Here is a 25,250-nt window from a genome sequence, read left to right as displayed (position 1 = left end):
CACAATCTAGTAAATTAGCATTAGCATGAAAACTTTGCACCTATAATTGCTAATAAAAATGTCTAGCACATATATATATATATATATATATATATATATATATATATATATATATATATATATATATATATATATCTGTGTGTGTATATATAAAGCTACACTTTTAGAAAAAAATTGATAATCAACATCTGAATTACTCCACACTATGACACTCAGACATTCTACAAACTTCGTCACTCAGTTATTTGCATTTAATTTAGCAGTCCAAAACAAAACAACATGTGCTAGTCCACATTGAATGGATTGTAGTTTGTCGTTGCTGCTGATCTAAAACGAGTGAGTAAAAAGTTCAGTTGGCGTACATGTAGACATATTGAGGATTTTGAGTTAAGTGACAGGGTTTAGACAGGGAACCTGTTTTAGAAGGTTTAATCTGGTTTCACTGGCGAGCAGATACAAGTCTAGCACCATCTGCTGGCCCTTTTTATAACTACATTGACTAAGACATCTACACATAAAGTTGTAAAAGATATTCCATTGCTACAGTGTAAAATTTGTTGATTCCATTTTGATTCATACTTCTTAATTTTGCTAAATGTTTACAAAGGTCTACTGTGTAACTTTTTCAATCCACTTTACATAAATCAATTATGGATTTATATTTTATATGTTCAAATGTACCTTGAAAAAGTGCAATATTACTGTGAACAGGTTGCCTCTTCACTGATCTGACCTGTAACCTGACCTGCTGGTGCTCGTCTCCACAGAAGTAGATAAGTGGTCATACCTGCTTGTTAATGCTCGATATTGTCAAATTGGAAGTTATACAGGGTTGGACCTGGTTACTACTCAGATGGGAGACCACTAGGAATATTAAGTGCTGCAGTGCTGCAGCAGTGGCTCTAGGGCAAACTGTGTCCTTAGGCAAGGCACTTCACATACTTTGCCTAGCATGAATGTATCGTGTGTGTGAGAGTTGGTGGTGGTCAGAAGGGCAAATAGCACAGATTGGCTGCCTTGTTTCCATCAGTTTACCCCAGGGCAGCTGTGGCTGTGTACCACAACCAAATATGGAAAAGTGTTTTAGGTGTCTTGAAAGGCACTATATGAATCCAGAGGATTATTATCATTAAGTGTATGTGTACATACATGTTTTATATTCTAGTACATGTTGAAATGCAGTATTATTAATTCTTTGTCTTTTCCTCTCTGCAGAAACTTGCTGTACAGTCTACCTGGGAGTTTGCCTCAGTTCTCCATCCTACGATTCCCAGAAGACGCCCTTCTATTCTGTAACAACAGCCACATCAGGACCCAATCTGCAAACCAGGAAGTATCCAGGCCTTTGTCACATGACCAGGAAGTGTCACATGACCTGTCCTGCTCTGGATCCAGGGACCAGGCTCTGGAGCTGATCCTGGGGGCCATTCGCTCCGCAGACAGACTCATCTGCTTTGGACAGGAGCTGTTTGAGAACTACCCAAGTGAACGCAAATAATGGTTAAATGATGGTGGCTTGTTAAGTCTTTTGGTTTTCTTAAATTTGTTCTATACTGAGAAAGTTTGTCTGGATATTCTCCAAGTTTGGGCATTGCTTTTCATTTGAAGTGTTTGTTCTTGACCAATCAAAGTTAGGGGGTGGTGCTACTATCTGGATAGGGTATCGTTGGCTTAAGCTTGTCCGGTGGCCGCTCCATTGGTATTGCAGCCAAATGCAGACATATGTGGGCGTGCTCTCTTAAGATAGGCTTAACTGTCGACATCCGTCATTGAACTTGGCAATTGACTCAAATTGGTGGCCATGTTGGGGCACAGTTCATTTTAAAGGTTCAGTATGTAACTTGTTGGAAGTAGCACGTCACCTGCATGATTCCGTAGAAATAAAAGTTAAAACCATGCTTCAGAACATTCTCCATGGAGAAAGAAACCATACAGTGAAAAATGATTGTCAAAGGAACAGCATTCCCTGAAAACAAGCAGGAGAAGGCCCACATAAGAGTCAGGTTTGCAGAGATGCAAGCCTGCCCACAGTAAGTATGCAGGTTTTTCTGAGTTTTTCAGTACAATAAAAATAACCAAAATGAAAAACAAACAAAAACAGCAAATATACTTTTTTATTTTTTTTTGCTAAAAAGTTGCATACTGTGGCTTTAAACAAGCTTACAGTCAAGATGGCCACTGCATCAAAAGTTCCAAATGTAACTATGGTACTATGAGTCCCAGAAGAACACCACAACTTGAAACTCTAAAACCTTTTCTTAAAAATAAATGGTAAATGTGAGACGCAATGCCACATTAATGACACATGCTTTGCCCATTTGTTCTGATTTGTTCTCTGACAGGTTATATTACAAATAGTTTCAGTTCACATTACGGGGTACCAGACCAACTTCTTTGTATAAAACATATTGGTGTTTGGTGGAAGGGCTTGACAAAAGTAACATGGGGCCTATTGGATTACCTCGAAATCAACACTGGTATAATCGAATATGAATTATCAACTACGACAAGACACATTGCAATAGTTATTCTGGCAGGGATTGTCAATAAGCTAACAAATGTCTGTTTATTTGAAATGAACACAATTTATAATTTAAGGTTTTGAGATACTTACTGCACAATAGCCCTAAGCTAAACATAAATATTCACATTTTAGGGTTGTATTTTTGCACTAGGAGGCCGAGCTGACATTTTGAAACCTCTCTCCTCTTTTTAAATTTTCATAAGGGGCTATATTATGCATAGGGCTAATTTTTATACCTTGTGAACATTAACTTTTGTGTACGGAATAGCTTTTGTGGGTAAGTCCAAAGTCTGTAGCTGACAAGCCATTCAAATGTTATTGGCACTGCACATTAGTTATGAATAGTTGAATAGTTGGATAATGTTTGCGTATTTGCACACTCTTAATTCTTTCAAGAGTTGTTTTTTAAGAAGCAATCATTTTAAATATGGATTTACACTAAAGGGGTACCTGATTTTCAAACCGTGGAAGGAGAAAGTAGATATTTAAAGGAACTGTATGAAAGATTTTTATTTAAAATTTAGTAAACATGACCTTATTATGCCCCCAGCTAGATACAAAACACGTTCAAATCAAATACAGCTTTTACTGATGACAACTGTAATGCTGATTTATTCCTAATTGTAATAGTTGGACATATAAGGAACAATGTGATTGGTCTAACAGCTATCCACACTTCAGACTCCACCCCTGCAGCCTGGTGTTTGCAGAAACACCTGGACAGTCTTGCATGGTGTGGCCAAGTACTTGAAATTGCAGAGATACAAACTCAAATTTAGACCATAAAACTGCAAATTTACCTACTTTAAAATGCCTCTCTGATTTGAATCGTCACTACCTAAACCACAGCACCTGAAGCAAATCATTAGTCAGTGCTATAGCAGCTGTCCATTTACTGAGAATGAGAAAAACCTGTAAGTGTCCTCTATAATAGGGTTAGGCACTTGCAACCCAGGTTCATTTGTTATTGTAGTATCTTATCCCAACTACATACAGTTCTTTGGCACAAATCAACCAATCAGCTCTCATAAAGTGTTTTCTAAATAGATGAAGACAGGATGTAGTGGTCAGATTTTTGTCACAAAGTTCTACCTTTACCATGCATTGTATGGGGGAAACTATGTTTAGTAAAGGGTTGGGTATTTCAGCTTTAACAATGCACCAGTAGCTTTGAAATAAAGGCTCTCAATGTACAATCAAACATGGCAGCTCATCAGGGTAATTCTTAGAGAGTAGCTCAGATAAAGCAATACCTATAGACAGTGATGGAAAAAGTACTCAATTACTTACTTAATTACTGTTACTTAAGTAAAAATACAGATACTGGAGCAAAAAAAAAAAAAAAAAACCTCAATTAAAAGTATCGCATGAAAAATCTACGTCAGTAAACATATTTTAAAAATGTAAACAAAACAAAAAAACTTTTCTGAGATCTAATAAAGCTTCAAATGTAGTTATTTTGATTTTTATTTTTTTTATATAATAAAAATACTTTTACTTTTCAGTCCGGTTTAAAAATGTTGTGGAGTAGCAAGTATCGATACTTGTAAATAGTATCCACTTTAAAATTTACCTAAGTAAAGTACAGATATGTAAAATGTATACTTAAGTACAGTACTACTATTACTTCATTACGTTCCACCACTGCCTATGGACATGTACTGCAAGCAATAACTACACTCAGACGGCTTTTCTAGTATCATGCACTGTAGCTGATAATTGTAGCTAAAATATACTTAAATAATTGAGTGCACATTAGTTGGTTAGAATGAGGTGGATTATGTCCACATGACGCTAACAGAAACAGAAATCACATTGTTACATAAATGCACCCACAAATGTACAGGCTCATGCAGTTCTTTGGAGGATGGAGGTTACGTTGAAGCCATCTGTAGTTAGGCATGGTGCGTGCTGTAGTTATAGTTGTGTTTCTCATGGGTTTTATTGTTATTTTAAAGAGTTTGAGTTGTCACCTGCCTGTAGCATGACAGAGGTGGGTTTGGGGCAGTACAGTGTTAGCTGTGTATCTGTGAAGAATGTTCTTTGTACCATTAGGATTATGTTAATGTGTAAATCTTAGATTGTATAAATAAGTGGACTGTGGTAGTGTGACATCACCCATAGGATTCAGCTGCAGCCAAATGAAGCAAGTCGAGGCAAAGAAGTTATAGTAGCTAATCTACAACCAAGACCATTTTTTTTTTTTTTTAATCCGAGTGCGCATCCAAAGAACCAATCAGGAGCAAGGTTGAAGGTACATATCCCTTCCTGCCCATACAGCTGGACCGTTTCTCAATTCCCATTTTGCAAACTGTGTACTAGTGTACAGACTTACTCTGCTCTGTCAGCTTTTGGGAAAAAAAGCTCATCAGTGCTCACCATGCGAAAGCTAAAACTATTTAACAAATAAAGCAAAACATGACTCTTATCCATAATATAGTCTTTACTTTTATTCAGTCCTCTTTATCATTTAGGCTAAATGTTTGAGCTATCTTCAATTATGTTTATTCTAGTCAAAAAAGGCAATATTTTAACTTGCGTAAGAATATTTAAGCATAATACTGTATACATTACATGCTTTGTCTTCTAGGTGCAGAACTGAAAACATGTATGGAAAAACACATTTTCAAAATATTATGAGTAAGTGTAAAAATGTGAAAAATATGCTTTGCTAAGAATTGTTACAAATAAAACCATTAGATCACAAGTATGTGGATTGAGAAACGGCCCTCATTTGTCAGCACCTATGTTCACGTCTTATTTGAACCTTGGTGGGTAGCAGGTTAGCTCCGTATATAGAGTCTGTGGTATAAATCAATTGTTTGATGTAGCCAGAGTAATATATGGTTTCTGATGTTTTTAAAATTTGAATGAAGAAACTGATTTTAAATATTGTGCCTTCTATTGGGAAAAAATAGTTTGTTTTTTATTAGTTTTTAACTGATGAACACATCTTAAAACCCAATAATGAAATTTTGGTATACACAAAATAAAACAAAACCCAACTCTGTTACATGCTTAGAACATGCTCTATATCTTTTGTTGCATGCTTTAATAGTTAGTATTCAGTTTAGCATGGGTGATTTGTTACCAAGAGGTTAGTGCAGGTATAACATGCACAAGAATGAATCTGAGCATGTGTGAACTACTGTATATAGGCCTATGCACTACTGTAAGGAGAGACATGTTGCAGGTCAAATGAAACACTGTGAGGGTCAAATGCTTAATACAATCTAGTGAACACGTGAAACAAGCACAAGTTTGTTAAAGCAGAACCAAGTAACTTAAGCGACAGAGCTCATCCTGCAGCTCAGAGATTTTATTTATTTTTTTTTTATTTTAAATTGAAAGCTAAAATCTCGCACAAAAAATTGCCATATATATAATTTCAGTCCTGGATTTGCCCGTCTTTACTGAGGCTAAAGGTAAAATGTAGCTGTTATCTTAAAAAACAAACAAACAAACAAAAAAAAAAAAAACATTCCAGCATGGTTAAAAGCTCACAAGTCAATTTTGCATAATATAGGACCTTTAACCATCTCACTGACTTACACAGATATATACAGTTACTAATGCTACTTAGTTCTGCTTTAAAGTCACTGTCACATTATTCTAAACTGTTTTGTAAATGTGCATGTGTTTGTAATAATGACTATTCTTTTGTCACTTTGCTCTTTTGTGATTTGGAAGTTTTATGGATTTTCAAAAAATAAAATGATCAAATTTGTGTGTTCAATTTCATCAATTCACTCTGCAGCCTACTTGCAAAATGTACTGTACAGTTTTAATGTTCGCGCCAATCCAAGGTTTCATCAAATCAGAGGACCAAAGTTGGAACATGAATGCACCCTTGTACGGAGGTGGGTACTACACTACGTTTACTTGAGTAACTGAAAAGCAGACTACTTCTCAGACTAATTTTCTGTCACCATACTTTTACTTGAGCAGGATATTTTGTTTGAGGTAACACTGTGATTAAGTTACATGTAATAAAAAAAAAAAAAAAAAAAGCTTTACGTTAATATGAAATAGTTACACCTTATCTTCAAATATGATTTACGTGCAATTTTTCCTGCCATAATCTGTGCTGTGTAAATGTTTTATCTGTGTAATGTAGCATAGGCCAAACCTTATAGCAAAGAGGTAAAAATGACAATATTCAAAGAAGTTTTAAAATGTTTATTGATGAACTGAAATAGTTGTGCAGCTAAAATTGGCCTGTAACAAAAGACATGAGTAAGTGCATCAGCTAATTGATTGAAATTGAATTGCTTGAATTTCTACTTAACCATGTTGTCCGCCATCTTAGGTGTTCCGGTTAAATGAGTCCGCGGGGAGCCGGAGCCCCTTCAGAAGGTTCCGGGGCAGACAACTGTGTGCTGAGGAGGAGGGGTGTCAAAATATTTTAGTTGTTTGTGTATCTTGTTTTGGTTTCCACAGTTCACACTAATAAATGAATGTAGAGCTCTATTTATTATAATAGATTTGACTGAATTAACGTTTACACTGTTTTGGTAAAGATAAGTGTTATAAATATTATTAGATGTGCTAAAACTTACCTGTGCTGCAGTGTGGAATCAACCAATTGTCTGATAACATAAATAATACATCAGATTTTAAACATACTACATTTTATAGGCCTGGTTTCTGCAAATGGCTACGTTTTTACTCTTATTAAGAATTATTTAGGTCACTACTTTTTACCTCTACGCTTTAATTGTATTTAAAACTAACGGTGGACTTACTTAAGTAAAAATTCTGACTAATCTATCCACCCCTCTGCGCTTCTAGCCTATGCAACACACGAGAGCATCCTGAATCACGAACGCGCAACATCCATCCATCCAGAACCCCCGTGCGCGCTCCCGTGCTGCAGGAGGGGGCGGGCCACAGAGCCACAGAGCGCGCAGTGGTGAGCCTGCTGCTGCTGCTTCTGCTGACGGTGAAAATGATGGCGACCGCCGCAGAGGAGATCAGCAGCATCCACACGGACCGCTCCTCTGCCCCTGCCCGCTGCCCGGACCGCCTCCCCGCCCCGGAGCTGTGCGTCGTGGACCCGCTGTCCGTGAGGCTCCGACAGCAGGAGCGGTCGTGGAGGCAGCGCTGGGTTTACCTGCAGTGCTGTGAGTAGTAGCCTGTGTATGGAGGCACGGATACAGCGGGCCAGCGTCTGCTCTGATCCCAAACAAATGGTCCACAACAACGCGATAACATGCGCAAAAATAGTCTGCGTAAATGCACTGTCAGCGTAATGGTGGAACTCCGGTGATTTCTCTTAGATATTTTGAAGCAGTCTCTCCTTTGGCTTGCGATTACGTTGACAAATGCTCATAGTTTTACATTTTAGCTGTACAGTAGGTTAAAATGGGCTGTTTCACATTGCAGATTCGTTGAACCGGTTTATGGTTAATATCACAGTGCCAGTTTTTGTTTCATGTGGATAAATCCAGTAATTACAAAGTTTAATGTCACTGTGAGTTCATTTGCCTGACTGTCCTTAAATACACTCAAGTGAAATGATTCTTTTTCACAATATAGCATCAGGAATCAGGTGCTGTTACTCAATCCCAAAGAGATGATAAGGACTTTAAGATATACATTAATAAAGGCAAAACCCTAACCTATCACAATGATAAAGTTCAACATCTGTGGACTTTTTGAATGCCCTTATTCATAACACTTATTCATTTTGTCCATTTGTGTCTGTATTGATTCTTACATAACCCAGCAGATGTAAGAGAGTCACTATGGAGACAATTGTAATGCCACTTTACATTACTGGATTCATTTCTCCAGTGCTTTTCTTCAGAGGGAGAGAGTCCAGAGGAGTGATACAGAGTCTGATTTCAGATGACAGCTTACCCATGCTGTTGATTGGAGGTGGTCAGGGCTACTGGACGATTTCAGTAAAACCTAAATGTATGGTCAATGCTGTCAATATAATGTGGTTTTGAAAGACAATAGGAGAACAGACTGGAAGTAAAAATGAATTGTACTCTGCTTTTTGGTCCTGTCCTAGCTACTCTACTTGTCTTCTCTCCACAGATTTCCTGACCATAGCGACCATACTGGGAACAGGAATCCTTGGTGAGTGACAGTGAACATTGAATATGCAATGGAAACACTGAAGATACGTCTATGGTTATGATTGATTCTTAAGATTTTAGATTTTTTTTCTTCTAAGGTTGTTTTCACACATTACTGCTCTGTGGAGTGGCCCCAGTGGCATTAAATTTAGTTCTGTGCACTTCACGGTTAGGGAATGCACCGTGCATCATTCACCCCAAACTCTGCACTATGACCGTGCGAGGCCATCAGCTAACGCCAAACTTATTTCCATGACACCAGAACAGAGCAGTAGGGGCAGTGTGAAAACAACCTTAGTATTTTGAGTCCTCTGTATGCAGGTGAAGGCACTGGCAACCCAGATCCTTTTTTAAACCAGTAAGAGCACAGGCGATATACCGTTAATATATTTCCTTTATGTTTCATTTTTACTTCCTAACATATTTGCTGCCTGTAATAATTTGTTCAAATTGTTGTGGAAAAACAAGATGGTTCTTCATTCTCCACAAAGGGCTTAGAAATCCTAACCGCCATTGGGTCCAGACTATAAATCCCATCTATAAATGTAGTTTATATTAAACCACCATCTGCTGAGTTCACTGAGAACATCATCAGGTTTTGTCCAACTTTGGCTTTTATTGGCAAAACTGGTAATCAGTGCTTTGTGAAGGGTGATCAGTGACATTAAATGGGACATTACGTTTTAAGTGCATAATTTCAGGTATGAGTGCTAAATTTGCTGCTGACCATCCATTACTGTTTTAGGGCTTTAATCTCATTAAATTATCATACAGTAATTTTCAATAAAAGTTTCTATCACCTTATTACTGTATTTTTTTTAATTAACTATTTCAATCTGTATGTTTCTGTAGGTCTCCCTGTGACTATAGCTCATGCAGGACTGTTGCCTTTCCTTGTCTCATTTCTCGTGGGATTCTCTGTCCAGGCAAGACATATATGTTGTCCTGAAAAACTTCCCCTGAACCCCTTATTTTCTATTTAATCTTCTTCCATTTTATTGCAAACACAGACAGGAGAAATCCACATCTAAAATTTGGCTTAATATATTGATATTAAGCCTGAAACCATGTACGTTATCGCTTTCAGCAGAAACGCGCGTGCGGCATGTGATATCTGTGCACTAAACGAGGTCTTGTGTTTCACTCAAAATAGTTGTTTACTTTCCATAACTTGGATTATAATGGTAAAAAACATGAGCGATATGAGAGCGAGAGAAGAGAAGGTGAGGAGGGTGAACGGGGCAGACGGCACACGCACAGGTAGAGGGAAGGAGACGCTGGGCTTTTTTGTCAAATTGTTCAGATTTAAGTACAAATTTGTGAACTGCGAAGATGTGGGGTGAAAGAGATGATACTAGATACTAATTTGAACACTATTTGAACACAATAAGAACATATCCTTCTCGTTTAGGCCTTGTTGATCTACCTCTTTGTGGACCTTCTTCAGAGATGTCAGGTCATACAACTGGAGACTCTGAAGGTACAAACTCTATAACTGCATATTTGTGTTTAGTGTATCCATCAAGCAATGTAATGTATGAGTTTGAATATTGCAACATTTTTCAGACTGGGGTGGCAGAGTGTATTGTGATGAGCCCCATGGGAACAGAACCACAGAGCTTAACAGACGATGAAGAGGAGGATGATGGAGAGAACACCAGAGCTGGTAGGAAAGAGTTTTACTTCATTTATTTACATAATGTGTATATTTTAATTTGATAGGAAAAAAGTACAAAGAGAGGGCAAAACAAAACAAAAAAGAAAAGTAGCTGGTACGTCACGTCTTTTTAAATGAATATACAAGAGAAGGCTACAAAACAATACTACACAACAACACTACAACTTCACAAACCTGATGCGATGTGCAGTAGTTTCATTAGTAGAATGCACACTGATCATGTTGTGATAGGACTCTGAAAAGGGGGTGACTTAGCGTGGAGAGCAAGGAGAGGAGGGACTCTAAACATTTTAATACACTCTGTTCGGCGAATATAGCATTGTCAAATTATAAAAAGGTAACATGGTGATCTAAATATGTTAATACCCCATAGAAGTTTAATACCCCCTGTTTACAGTCAAGTGGGTTGCCAAGTGGGTTGCCATTGTTTTCATCTGTAACAACAAAATCTCCTTCTTTTCCAAACTTTTTTTTATATATCTAGTAGAGTGGCTATTAGGATGAGATAAAAAGAGTCTCACTTCTATAAATAAATCACTGCAGTTTTATTTCCACACACTGTCTTGTTGTTTCAGACACAGGTTTGCTGTACCCCAGCTCCTCCTCTGCTCCTCCTCCTCACCCTGAGACTCTGCAGCCTCATCTACACATGCTGGGACGACTGTTCCTGCCCCGGCCTATGAGCCATGCATTCGACTGCATCCTGCTCTTCCACTTGTAAGACCTGCTCACCTCAGCACCATATCTGTTCTGTTCACGCTAAACTCCTCCCACAACCACATTAAAAGAGTTGTTAAACTGAGAAGTAGAGGACTAAAAAGAGAGAGGAGGTAGGAAGGGCGGGGTCTGGACATATGAGGAACAGTGTGATTGGTCTAACAGGTATCCACACTTCAAACTCCGCCCTTTCAGCCAGGTGTTTCTGATTACAAACACCTATAATGAGGGCAGTCTTGCAAGATATCGTCAAGTACTTGAAATTGCAGTGGCCACGGGAGACAGCACACACACTTTTTGATGTTTTTGACAAGAAAGCTGCAATTTAACCTAGATAATGAGGTTTCAGATCAGAAGAAGAGAATAGAAGAGAGAATCATTGTGTTTCTGATTGGATAACTGTCTTGAGAACCAACACCAAAACACCACACTGAAATTTGGCACATTATAATAGATGAAGCCTTTGTGAGTGAGTGCGCATATTAATACTTTAAAACTGCCAGAGTTTTGTTAAGTTTTTTTCCTCAGGCGTAAACATGGTGTATACACTAAACTACCACAAACACTTGTACTTATTTCACATTATTTCACACATTTTGGGACCTTTCTGTTGGGTTGGCGAATTATCATCTTCTTATTGTTATCAGGAGACTCCAAAAAACACTTACCCCGATAGCAGATCATTTATCATGGTGCATCTCCCACTATCATCTTTACAGAGCCTTGAGTGCCTCCTCTGGGTGTGTGGCATGGTCCCAACAGAGCAGACAGGGAGAACCAGGGAGCAGACAGGGGCAGGCAGGAGCAGTGTTGGGGCTCTTATCAGTGAGCACCTGTCGGGTCGATGCGTCTCATTGTGTTGAAGGAGCCTGGAGAGTGGATCGATGGTTTACTGTGTATGGGCCACCACACAATGTAACCTCCGCCGTCCTTCACACTTCACACCAGTCTGTGACCAATGAGTTTATCACACTTTATCTGCAGTAGTGCTCATTCAATTGAATTCATTCATTGTTCATTCATGGCTCATTCGAGGGGCTGACAAGGAGATTATATAACAGTTTATAACAGCAAAGCACCAAGGGTAACTATTTTAAAGGTGGTGTACCTGACTTTTACTGTCTTATAAAAGTGAAAACAGAACTAGTTCAGTGCAATTAGTTTAGAAGCGCTTTTCACAACTTCCGATGGCCTGGTCAGAGTTTTGAAGTCAGGATACAGGTAATGGTTTGAGAGGGGTGTTAAAGAGGCCTTTTTGTTAGGAAAAACAATCCATCTCTGAACAGGAATAGAGGCCTTACACATCATTTATCTCCTATTTATAACTCCATCTTCAGACCTTCATCAAAACAAGGAAAACCATAGTGACAGCCAGTGTGCTAATAGGTCTGAGAGCTCCCATTAAGGGCCTGACAAAATATCACATTTCACACTTAGCTAGGTCTATTGAACTACACTAGCAAACAGAAGCTGTATACAAATAGGTGTTAGTTTCAGTGTAGTGGGCTCCTCCTGTCGGATAAGGCAACGTCCGCCAGCAATCTAACCAGAACTGAAGAAGCTGCATGAGGGAGCAGCGAAATGTCTTCAACTTTTGTCCAGTTGAGAGAATTGGATTTTTTGGCTATAGATCATACCTGGATGACTGAGGGATTACACAGAAAAGTCAGGAAACTGCTAACAACAAAATGCTAACAGTGCACTAGCTTTATTTCCTTATTCACAGACAATTAACAAATGTTATTATCAGACAAAGACAGTACATAGTTTTGACCCTAAAAGCTGCTTTGACAATATAGCTGTATCGGGGCCAAAACAAATTTTACTTATACAGCAAATTTAATTGTCGATATTGGGAAAGAGGGTCACATAATGGACATTTAGGCCTACTACTCACTGTTTTATTGCCATTGTTGGTAATTGTATTCACTATCTACCCTCCCGTCAATTTTTCCCAGTTATGGCGACAGAAATATTGACTCTGAAGTGAATGAATGAGGCATTTTCTGTAATTGAATTAAATGTCCAAGTATCATATATTGGATGAATAAATAATGATTGGTATTCTTATTGTTTTGTTAACTTTATATGTGTCTTTAATATAAAAAAAAATTTACTGTCTGAGGTACAGCTATGCATAGGAAAAAAAATTCTGAGATGTCGATTTTGTTTAGAGTCAGATCAAAGTAGGCTTGGGAGAAGATCAAAGCTATGAAGTAACGTAAGGACTCGTTTTAAATTCTGAATACATTATACATGATCTCAAAGTATTGGGGATCTCGTAGCCTGAAAGTCGTAGCCTGAAAGTCAATGCAGTTCTGAAATGCATGGGATTCTTGTATTAATTTAGTAGGTCAGGTCTTCTCTCACATCTTAAATTCTCCTGGATGTTTTTAAAATATGAACAGAATCCTGGTAACTAAACATAAACGGCCAATCGAATCCAAATGCGTATTATGAAAATGTCTGTGTAATCCCTCAGTCGTCCAGGTATGATCCATACATTTTTTGAGTGAAGACGTTTCACTGCTCATCCAAATGGCTTCTTCAGTTCTTATCAAAAAAAAAAAAAAATCAGGAAAGGTACTCCCCCCAAAATTGTGCAGGCCTTCTGATTATATTTTTTTGTATTTTGCCCTTGTCTAGTATTTCCATTGGAATCAGTTATGTTTTGGCAGGAAGTGAAGCGTACGCGTCTCTCCTCAATATCAAGTAAGTTTTTTGAATGTCCATGAGCATTGCAATATAATTATAATTATATATGATATTTGAGTAATTAGCATGACATTTAACTAATACACAAAATATGTTTAGAAAAAAAGTAAAAAATATTTGGTCATATTTACAGTTTTTTTGGGGGGGATTGAAGTATTTATTACTTTGTTTTGTCCCAGGCACATCTACATAATCCCAGTATTCACGTGGATCCTGAGTCTGTCCATTCTCCTGGCCCATAGAGTCATCCAGCCAATCACATCTGTGCTCACGCTGCTGAAGGGAGTGCTCCTCATTGTTACGGTATGAGGTTTTCTGCTTAGTTTATGTATATGTTTTTGCAGAGGTGAAAGTAAAGTCATTTCAAAATAATATTACTCAAGAGTATAAAGTAGTGGTCCAGGAAATTACTCAAGAGTATAAAAGTATGTGGGAAAAGCACTACTGAAGAAAGAGTAACTTAAAGAGTAACTGTCTGGACGGAGCATCTTCATCTGATTTATAATTTGAAGTTAATGTAAATGGAAGGACAAAATATTAAACAATAAACTGGTATTCAAAGGTTACACAACAAAAATGAGAAAAAAATGGAAGGAGCTCTGCAAGAAACATAAAGCTTTTATCACTTGCACACTGTTTTTATTATTTGACATTTGTCTTCAGGTGGCGGTGACGTTTGCTGTGGGCTCGGAGGTGGGTCTCCATAGCAACAGTGACTTCTCTCAGATGGGGCGGCCCTTCCTCATGGGCACTGTGGCTCTAGGTGAGGGCTCAGTCTCACAGCTTTAACATTTTTCAATTCAATTCCAAAGCTTTTGACTCTGTGGGTCAAAATATTGTACTGGACAGGCCAAGAGAAACTTGCAAGCTTTATAGCGCTGGGTGGGTACAATCAATCTCAGAACCTTTAGCTCTCCATAAAGGTCTACCTCAGGGATCTATCCTCAGCCCCACACTATTCATTATCTTTATTAGCAGTATCACAGATGTTATAAAAGAATCTCATAAGCATCTACACACTGATGACACTATTCTCTACGCACACAGTTCTTGTCTTAAAACTGGTTTGTTCCTGCTCCAAAACAACTTAACTTTACTTCAACGTGAACTTTCTGAACTCCACGTACCACTGAACACAAATACATAATCTATTTGAATCAAATTTTGGATCAACTTTGAGCATTTGGAAAAGCACCGTACAAAATGTCTTTTGGGAAGATCTCTTCTCTGCATTTGCCCCATCCTCCTGTGATAAAGTGTCAGGCAGATGTAGCAGGTAAGATTTAGTTTGCACTAGCAATCAGGGATGTCTTATGAAACCTGGAGTTGTGTTGGGGCAGGTCTTAAAAGTTGGATCATTGCCTGTAACTGCAACTATTCCATGTAATTAAAAGTGGCAAGAGGAGCTCAGACCACATGCTGTGTAGTCCAGTGGTGCCAGTGGAGGTGGAGGTGCTACAGCACTCTGGATTCATTCCGTTTGGAGCCTTTTCCTTTAATAAATAAATAGCTCTCATGAACCGTGGTTTTGCACATGCAGCTTCAAAGGTTGTGACCTTAACAGAGCAGCAGAGCACCAGTCGGAGTGCGAGTGTCACACTGCAGTTATTAAACTAATGATTACTTTTTTCATGTAACCAATTTATATGCTTTCTGTTGACAGGAGGGATCGTGAACGTGATGCCGATGCTCTTCTCTCAGATCTCACACAGCAAGACCCAGGTAAAAATATCTTTCTGTCATTCAGTGCCTGTTTCCATGGAAATGTTTCTCATTTGGCTATAATCTTCCACAGTTTGGCATAAAACCTACCTATCTCCATGGACCTCCCACCTTCAGAAAGTTACATATTTTTGCTTTAAATACAAACCTGCATTTTTACCCCTGTAATTTGTGTCATATATTGTGTTTCCATATTGCATGTTGCCAGCAGAGGGCACAATTCATCTCCAAACATTGAATTTACTTCTATTGTTGTGCTCTGTTACTTCACTTATTTGGAGTGTTACCATAGCAGTGTTCTTAGTCCAGAAAATGTAATGATTTATTTATTCGTGTCAGTTCATGACTCTTCAATCAAAAACAATGTGTTGACGCGTGTATTTGAAATGTGGTCACAGATCCTGTGGTTTCGGAGAGCAGTGCTGGGAGGCCTGACCACGTGTACTGTGCTCAACATCCTCTGGTGAGTTTGAACGGTAGAGTTTGAGTGGCAGAGTGGTTAGCACAAGGCCCTAGGTAAAGCATTCACCCACTGACCAGAAGGTTGGTGGTTTGATCCCTGCTCCCATTACTGTGTATTATTGTTGTGTCCTTGGGCAGGAAACTTAAAGGCCTGAACCTGATGTATTATTATTATTTTATTTTTTTTCATTTGTATTGGTGCAAAATATGTCTTGCCCCATTGCTAATAGACTGTATAAGCAGCTCTTAATGGGAAAAAAATATGTTTGCTGCGTACTAGCTGCATCTAATTCTGCATCTAAACCACTTTATTGTCCAAGAATCAGGAAGTGCACTGTTAGCATACTTATTGTCGCTAGCATTACCCCGCTGGTCTCTGAAAGTTGTGAAAAGCACGTATTAAATCATTGCCAGTAAGCAAGGAATACATCTGAACCACTGCCAACTGTTGAACAATTTTTTCACATTTTTAAAATTGTAAAAATCAGGTGCAGTACCTTTAACTTCTTGGTTCGTTGATGTAAAGTGCCCTATAGAGGTACAAAATTACTACATAAAACAATTCGCCAAACGCATATTTTATACATTTTGATCCATTTTAGTTGAATATAAAAAAGAGGGAAAATTACCAAATCAAGCAACAGATTGGTTGGAAGCAATTAAATTACACTTTTGGCTCAGTTTCACTAATTTGTTTAAAAGTCCGATTACAAAACTTGGTTAATGACATGAACACAGATGGTACATGGCCTCCTCCACACACCAGCTCTGTGAGGCTATAAGACAAATTAATTTCACCAAAGAAGAAAATTGTTCAGCCCAAGAAAATCTGCTCCACTTCTGTTGTGTAATTACTCTGTTTTCTTTTCATTTCCTTAATTTCAAAATAGCTTCTTAATGATGTCATTTACACCATTTATAGACTTATTACTATTGGGATTGCTTCAAACTGTGGATCATCACTGTGGGCTATGTTTAAAAGACATAATAATCCCAAAATATTCTGATGCTCTACCTAATTGTACTATTGGGCAATTTCATTCACCAGTTCACATTAATAGGAGCAAGCCATTCAAACCTTTATTACCTTTTTCAGCTAACAAACATATATAGAACATTAATTTAAAGCTGAATATAATGGCAGTGCTTTGTGCTCGCCTTTGTATGCTCCATTTTCATTTTTTTCTTTCAGCACACAGACAAAAAACACATTTATCCACCATGTTTCCCTTAACTTTTCTAATCATTTATTTTGCCAACTTATGCTTGGTTTAAATAGAAAAACTGAATGTATTGGATATTGCAAAATATAGTGGAAGAGGCGCACATAATAGCCCCTTAACTTATTTTTAAATATTTTACTGAAGCAGAAATACAAAGTAGTAGTCAAAGTAATTACTTGAGTGAAACATAGTTGAACATATTACATTATGAATAACTAATTTATCCCAAAAAAATAGAAAAAGGAAATCACACCACAAACTTCAAGGAACGCAAATCGATCAATATTGTGAAGCTTTTGTTATTTTTAGACTTACTGATCATTTTTGCTCACTGAAAACTTTGCATCCTTACTGTGAGTGGGCTTGCATCCCCACAAACCTGACTCTTATTTGATCTGGAGGAGGGCCTCATCTTGCTTGTTTCCATGTAAATATTGTTCCTTTGGCTATAAATTTCCACAATATGACATAAAACCTATCTATCTCCATCGAAAGTGTTTTCCAAAGTATGGCAGGTGCAGGTGATAACTCCAAAAAGTTACACAAGGTTCCTGTATGAAAAAGGAGCACAACTAAAACAGCTGGTCTACTGTTGCTTAAAAAAGAAATTACCTAACTTATATTACAATATAACCGCGCACTGCCCGCCCGTACTTGGCAGTAGAATCACAATAAAGCATTACAGTCCCCTATCAAGTCTATATCCCTGTGTCTGCTCCTCTTTGGGTCCATGTGTCCTGCTTGACGTCCCGATAACCAATCTCCCCCTCCTCCCCATTTTTCAGACCATAATTCTGATGGATCATTATCGCGGGGGGCATAACTCTGGTTCGGGCGCGGGTATAAAACAGAAATGCGGCGGCGTTGGGTGCATTGAAGCGCGGACACAACAAATGAACGAATAAATCTGTCCGGACCAAAAGGAAAGCGAGAGGGAAGAGAGAGGGGGGGGAGACAGAGGGAGAAAGAGAAAACAAGAAACTCTACTGCAGCTTTATGGATCTCAAATCAAGAGGGAACTTTTTATTTATACTCGGAGAATGTACTGAGTTGTGGAAGTGTGTATGGTTATCAATATATTCTTAAAGGCGCTGTACCTGATTTTTAATATCTTTAAAAATGTGAAAGACAGAACTGTTTTTTCTGTGGTCCAAAGTTATTCCTCATATGCAGACAGATGTTGGTCTGATCACCACTGCCTCCATCATGTCTCGAGTTAGAACCAAACAAGTTCATGCAATCAGATTTGTTTATTTTAGTGATGCATGTGAAAGAAGGAGCTCATTGGTCACTCATCATTTTGAACAAAATCTAATTTCTCTCCCCTCAGATTAACAGTTTAGTTTAGTGCTTTGCTCATTGATTCTGCAGAAATCCACAATGTTTTTCAGTCCTATTTATTTTGATATGGACACACCATGCATTCTCTGATTGGCTGATCCACCTGTCAGTCACACTCACTGTGAACTCGGGCAGATTCAGTGGTGACAAGACTCGCATCATTGTAAATGTAGTGTCCTGGGATCCCAAGCAACAGATATGATGTAAAGAAATATATATTTTAGTGTATTAAACTATAGCATAAGCAGATCATTATTTTACATTTGTTCACTGCAAAACTGAGGATTTATTTGAATAATTGAGTGGACATGGAAAGTGGGTTGGTTAAAAACAAATGCTGTGCAGGATAATACACAACTGATTTTGTATAATATGTCCCTTTTTAATGTTTATATTACATCAAGACGATTATAAATCATTAAGGACGCTGTGGGTTGCAGATCCTACATACAACCTAAAACAAATGGTTTGTTTCAATATCTAATTAAAAAAATAAATAAAAGTTCAAGCAGTTATAAAGGGCCCTCACAACCCTTGCGACCATGGAAGGTCTCGTCACAGTGGGAGGACTGCATATCAACCTTAGCTTGACATATAATTCAATATTTCTGGTGTCGTGTTAGAGATAATTGTTTACGGCCCATTATAATTATGCAGGAGGCACTGCAGAGCCACACCCTGAGACTTAAGTTTATTCTTTTAACTGCTTTTGATCCCAGATAGTACGAGTTCTAGATTATGGACATCTGTATGATTAGCAATGTAAATCGATTTTTGAGGCGGTGCTACTGATACGATTTTCGATACTAATTACTAATTTGGACTTTACTATTACTTTAGCTCACTCAAGTTAAATTCAAAATGACATGTGCTATGTCTGCAAAGTGGCCACTAGATGACACTATAAACAAGCCAAAACCAATGAAACAAACGGTAAAATACACTTAAATCTTTTTAGTGTTTCATGTAATACAGAACAGCTAAAATCAGTTATATAATAACTTTTTTGGTTTAATGTTGAGTTTAATTTAATTTATTAAAGCTAACTGGTCCCTGTAAAATGTGTCTACACATATGAATATCAAAGTGTAAAAATGTAAAATTCTCAAAGACATGAGAACGTAAATGAGTAAACCCCTGTCCCTACCTGCTCTTATCAGTTAAAATGCTGTTGTGTTGTGTTTGCAGGTGCTGGGCAGTACTGGAGATCGTCCCTCAGACCACAGTCCAGAGCTCAGACCTGGGCCAGTCCACTCCAGAGCCGTCCACTCTGCTCCTCACAAACGTCTCCCTGGAGCAGTCAGTACTAAACCACTGATATTCTGTATTATTATGTCTTTGAAATAATAGTCAACCTTGTTACCTGGTTGACCTTGTTAACGTTGTTAGTCTTAAAATGTGCCTGATTTGATGAAAGGATGTGATCCTGTCAGTAGCTTTTGTATTAGCTGATATACAAAAAATACTTTGTAAAATGCATAGGTTATATATGTTTATTTCTTATTTTGTTGATTTTACCATACAATTTATCTTTATCTTGACTAGAGTCAATTAAAATCAGGTACCGGCCCTACAACAACTGAATTACTTTCCTACAGCGCCCTCTAAAGGACAGCCAGTTGAATAATCCTTTGTGATCTGTGGTGTGTTGTAGGTCAGAAAAAGATGGGGAGATTGCTACTATACCTCTCACAAAGGTATGACAGAATCACTGTTTCTATCTTTGTTTCTATCTATCTTTATCTTTCTTTCTTTCCTTCTTTCTTTCTGTCTATATTTAGTTTAAATAATTAATTATATATATATATATATATATATATATATATATATATATATATATATATATATATATATATATATATATATATATATATATATATATATATATATATATAAAATTGAGATAGATTTAAAAATCTGTTCATTTGTTACACATGGGTTAGAGCATCATAATCTGAAATAAAATAAAGTAATTAGTCCCTCTGCCACTTGTAAAAAAAAAAAATTTAACTGACAGAAAAAGAAACAAACATTGTGAGGCTTTAAAAAAAAATCTTGCTGTCTTCTAATACTCAAATATGTGTTCAACCTCTATTCCCTTGTCCATGTGTCCTGTGTGTCCTGTGTGTCCTGTGCCCATGTGTCTTCTCATGGCCTCCTCCTTCACCCATGGGTGCAGATCATCGAGGAGCGCTACAGTGTCTTCTCGTGGGTGGCAGTTCTCATCCAGGTCTTCATCTCCATCAGTGTGACTGTGTCCTTCCTGGTCATGGGCTCTGCTCTGAAACACACAGGTAAGTGCACTCTACAAGTGCACTCTACAAGTGCACTCTACAAGTGCACTCTACAACTGCACTCTACAAGTGCACTCTACAAGTGCACTCTACAAGTGTACTCTACAAGTGTGCTCTACAAGTGCGCTCTACAAGTGCGCTCTACAAGTGCGCTCTACAAGTGCGCTCTACAAGTGCGCTCTACAAGTGCGCTCTACAAGTGCGCTCTACAAGTGTACTCTACAAGTGCGCTCTACAAGTGCGCTCTACAAGTGCGCTCTACAAGTTCAATTCAATTCAATTCATTTATTTTTGTAACGCCCAAAATCACAACAACAGTTGTCTCGAAGGGCGTTCATGTTTTGGTTGATGGGGGAAACCGGAGTACCCGGAGGAAACCCATCCAGACACAAGGAGAAACATGAAAAACTCCACACAGAAAGGCCTGGGCGACCCGGGGATCGAACCAAACCTTCTTGCTGTGAGGCATGAGTGTTGCCACTCAGCCACCGTGCTGCCTACACACAAAAACAAAACAACAGGAAAAATCAGACAAGTGTACTCTACAAGTGTACTCTACAAGTGTACTCTACAAGTGTGCTCTACAAGTGTGCTCTACAAGTGTGCTCTACAAGTGTGCTCTACAAGTGTGCTCTACAAGTGTGCTCTACAAGTGTGCTCTACAAGTGTGCTCTACAAGTGTGCTCTACAAGTGTACTCTACAAGTGTACTCTACAAGTGCGCTCAGGGATCAGTTGAATGATATTGGAACCAATATCCTGACCGGACATTTTATTTGATGCAATAACAAAATGTGCTGGCTGATGTCTCATAATTTAAAGTAACATAACACAATTATAATGCCATTTTCAATCCCTGCAGTCGTATAGATAGATATACTGTGGTATTAGCAAATGCTTGAGACCATGTTGTTGCTATTTTTAGCAATATAAAACAGTATCAATTTTCCTAAATAGATTGTATTTATGATATTTAGTACATTATTTCATAAACTCTACCTGCATGTCCTCACATATGAAGTAAACGTGTGTATTGATTTATCCACAGTGACATGTGTATGTGTCCTCAGTATCTGCCCTTGCTGTGTTGCAGTGGACGGGCTGGTGACCTCTGCCTGGAGTGGCTCTCTGGAGTGGCTCTCCAAATGCTGGAAACAACAACTCCCAGACAGACCGCCCCTGTGCTCCGCTCTCAGGTACTATGCACTATTATACAAATGACTACAGCCCTTATGCTCTGCTCTCAGGTACTACTCGCTTTTACGGATTGTAGCTCTGACAGCCAGGAGTTATTGTCAACAGCGTTCAAATACTGAATATCAGACCAGTTTTCCCGTTGCATAGTTAAAGTAGAGGTGTGAGATATTACCCGGAATAGATTTCTCAATATATCTCATTCTCATTAGAGTATAAAAATGCCAGTCGACTAAAGAATTTCAAGTCACAGGACATGTTTTTAATCGACAAAAAGATAGTGTGGCACTGGCAAGAATACATTTTGAGAATCTCACACAAAAACTATGTATATACAGAACCACTAGTAAACAGCATTTTCATATGTAAAAAGGCACTGCCGTTATTGCACATAAAACAATCAGTTGGCTAATAAACATTTTGAGGCGCCATTTAAAAGATTCATCGTCTAAAGGACTAAAGGCCTACAGACAGACAGATTATAGCAAAGATACTAACGGCCTTCAACTGTCCCTGGCCAGATACTGCAGAGGACAAGAAATCTTACAAAAAGACATATTATCCTGATTAAGGCTGCACATTGTTTGAAAAAAAAAATCTATTCTCAATATACGTTTAAAATGTACAAGTGTTCATTGTAAACAACTCAATTAACATTTGAGAGAAAACTGAAAACATGAACTGATGAATTTATACAAGAATCCCATGCATTTCAGAACATGTTTGTAAAGATCTAAAATGTTCTTTGCAGAGGTCGTTTTAGTCCGTGTGATTTTTTTTTTTTTTTTTCTCACGCCTCATTTATAAGGCACTTCCTATAAATGATAGACAGGATTAGAAATGTCCTCAGTCAAAAAAAATGTGCATTTATCTAATTGTTGCCTCCTCCACAGCCTGGTTAAAGGACTGCTGTGTCTACTGGGCTTCACCATCATCTTCATCGTGTCCATGTGCGATCCAAAGGTACACATCAACTCTGTAGCCTACAACTATTGTTAAAGTGCATATGACACTTGAAATACTCATTTCACTAAAACATAGGGAAGTTGTAGATTTTACTTTTAAAATGGCCTAAATTTTTCTTTTTTTTTCAGTAAAGTTTATAATTTCACTACCTTTTTGGACACAAACAGCAAATACGGTGTACAGTACGTAGAGGGAATTCTCTGCTGTTACCTGTTTCAACCATGGTAAAGGGTCAAGGGTCACATTTTTATGTAGTGCTTTCCAGCGCTTTACACCACACACATTCATACGCCAGTGCACACACTCTGTATCCTTGGGCAACACACTTAACCCACCTCACCCCCATGACAGCATTCATCTGTAGGAGCTAGAATTGCACCGCCAACCTGTGGGTGAATGTATGTGACTGCTCTACCAATGACATTTATGTTGAGAGCGGGATTCAAAGCGCCTTTGCTAGACTAATAAAAATAAATGAACTGATCATTTGAATGAAAGTTTAAACTTCCAGAAAAACCCTCCTTTTCTTAATTTCTTGTGCTTAAATTGTTTCTGCATTTTGATGGAATTTTCAGTGTTGATGACATAGTCTGTTCTGTTTTAGACAATGCAGAATTGAAAAATTGAAAAGAACATGCATGAGTTATCAACTCTGAGTAAGCTAATAATGAAGGAATACATATGTTAAAGCTGACATTTTGAAAAGTGCTTTCAGGGCATATGACAGATTTCCATATTTTTCCAAATAGGTTTGGTGGAATAGTAGGCCTACCTGTGGTAAGAGACAATTTACTCACAAGGAACACATTTTTCTGACAATGTATTTATTAACATTTATTAAACAAACTAAAGGTGCTGTAATTCATTTTTATTTGTCAAATCATAACTATTGTGCAATTTAAACGGGTTTTGGCCGTGTTAACATTGTTGTTGCTAGGTAACAGTTATGGATTTACCTCTGAATATGTTACATCTGCTGCCTCTGTACAATTATGAACTTTACTGAAAAAAATAAACAACAGGCAAGATTTTTTGTCAAATCTTAAATATAGATATGTGACATGAGCAGTGTAATCTGTCACGTGCACTTTAAACCTCTGTGTCTGGATGCACACTGTAGTTCTCTCCTGGTGTATCTCGCAGGGCTTCGTGGTGATCTTGGACAAAGTGGTGTCCTTCTCTCTGAACACTGAGGTGGGACTCTTCGTCTTCTTTATGCTGCGAGAGTCCAGAGAAGAACAGTACCAGTGAGTGTCTGCAAACCAGATTTTTAAAATGTATTTAAACAGAAAAAAACAACAACATTGATCCGATAACGGGTTTTAAATATTGCATAATTTTACCTTCCTCTGTTTTCATAGAGTTCAATGATCAAATGAAATTCTACTGAGTGACTAACAAAATGTGTAATGTTATTTATCCACAATTACGTTACAGAACACATATTACGCAACATTTGCTTTTGTGACTGATGTTATATTGTTGTCACCTCATACTCAAAACCTACATGGAGTTGTATTTTGTTTCATTCATTTATTAATCCAAATTCTTCTCTGAGCTCTCAAAAATGCAATATTAAAGAAACTACAACTATATAATGTATACAATATCTATAGTTGTATAGAAAATGAGTCTGTTGTACGACTGCGATGAATTGACTAATTATGATTATAAAAAATAATGGTAATTGTAATTGTCTTGACTAAAACGCATAGACCTTTTTACAACAAAGTGAGCAGCATTATTAAATCAAAACATCAAAAAATAATTTCACATTTTTATATTTGATACACTTTTGCAAATATTCGCAAATACTCTCTATTTAGAAGCATTTACTCATCATATTTCAACCTTGATTTGGTTAAAAATGTATTTAAAATAGAAATAATCATTTGAAAAAACATTAGAAGACATTAGAAGATGTACAGTGTGGTCTCAGTATTTCTTGTCACACCTGTCCTCCCCGTGTGTTCTCCAGGAGTGTGAACGTGCCTCTCCCGGTGGGCGACTGTGTCTTCAGCCTCTCGTGGCTCCTCCCCTGTTACTTCCTGTTCGCGGTGGTCTACGACGTCCTGCAGACCGTGGCCGACCTGCTGCCCCTCCTGCCTCACTCGCACTGGGCTCTGAACCACACCCTCGCCCTGTCCTGGACCGCCTACAACTCGTCCGGACTTCTCTGACCCCAGTACGTGACCTTTGAACTTTCACCACAGAAAAGCAGCAAGAGCACCGAGGTTAAAAGAGACTGTATGGGCTTTTTGGGACACTTTTTGCAATGGTATTTCAAGTTATAATAAATTCTCTAGCTGCAGTACTCCAGTGATTTTTA

The 25,250-nt window shown here is 38.0% G+C and overlaps 2 protein-coding genes across 2 annotated transcripts in view; both read left to right on the top strand.

Annotated features, from left to right (window-relative positions):
• LOC117369890 (inactive N-acetylated-alpha-linked acidic dipeptidase-like protein 2) overlaps positions 1-3,854 on the top strand; it is a 403,810-nt gene extending 399,956 nt beyond the window's left edge. The window contains exon 17 of the mRNA XM_055221431.1: positions 1,216-3,854. Within this exon, the coding sequence (XP_055077406.1) occupies positions 1,216-1,498 (283 nt within the window). The 3' untranslated portion in view covers positions 1,499-3,854. The remainder of the gene's footprint in view (positions 1-1,215) is intronic.
• si:ch211-51h4.2 (uncharacterized) lies at positions 1,942-25,250 on the top strand. The gene is made up of 19 exons (XM_055221545.1): positions 1,942-2,030; positions 7,316-7,647; positions 8,570-8,611; positions 9,463-9,536; positions 10,022-10,090; positions 10,177-10,276; positions 10,864-11,005; positions 13,652-13,717; positions 13,900-14,023; positions 14,384-14,483; positions 15,384-15,442; positions 15,841-15,905; positions 19,657-19,767; positions 20,123-20,165; positions 20,648-20,762; positions 21,855-21,957; positions 22,849-22,918; positions 24,065-24,168; positions 24,900-25,250. Exons 1-19 carry the CDS (start codon positions 1,942-1,944, stop codon positions 25,099-25,101), a joined length of 2,010 nt encoding a protein of 669 aa, XP_055077520.1. The 3' UTR covers positions 25,102-25,250.

Source organism: Periophthalmus magnuspinnatus, chromosome 4 (genome assembly GCF_009829125.3).
Source record: "Periophthalmus magnuspinnatus isolate fPerMag1 chromosome 4, fPerMag1.2.pri, whole genome shotgun sequence".
In the NCBI taxonomy this organism is placed as follows: Eukaryota; Metazoa; Chordata; class Actinopteri; order Gobiiformes; family Gobiidae; genus Periophthalmus; species Periophthalmus magnuspinnatus.
The sequence above is the reverse complement of the archived record's forward strand: the minus strand, read 5'-3'. Positions and strand labels throughout refer to the sequence as shown.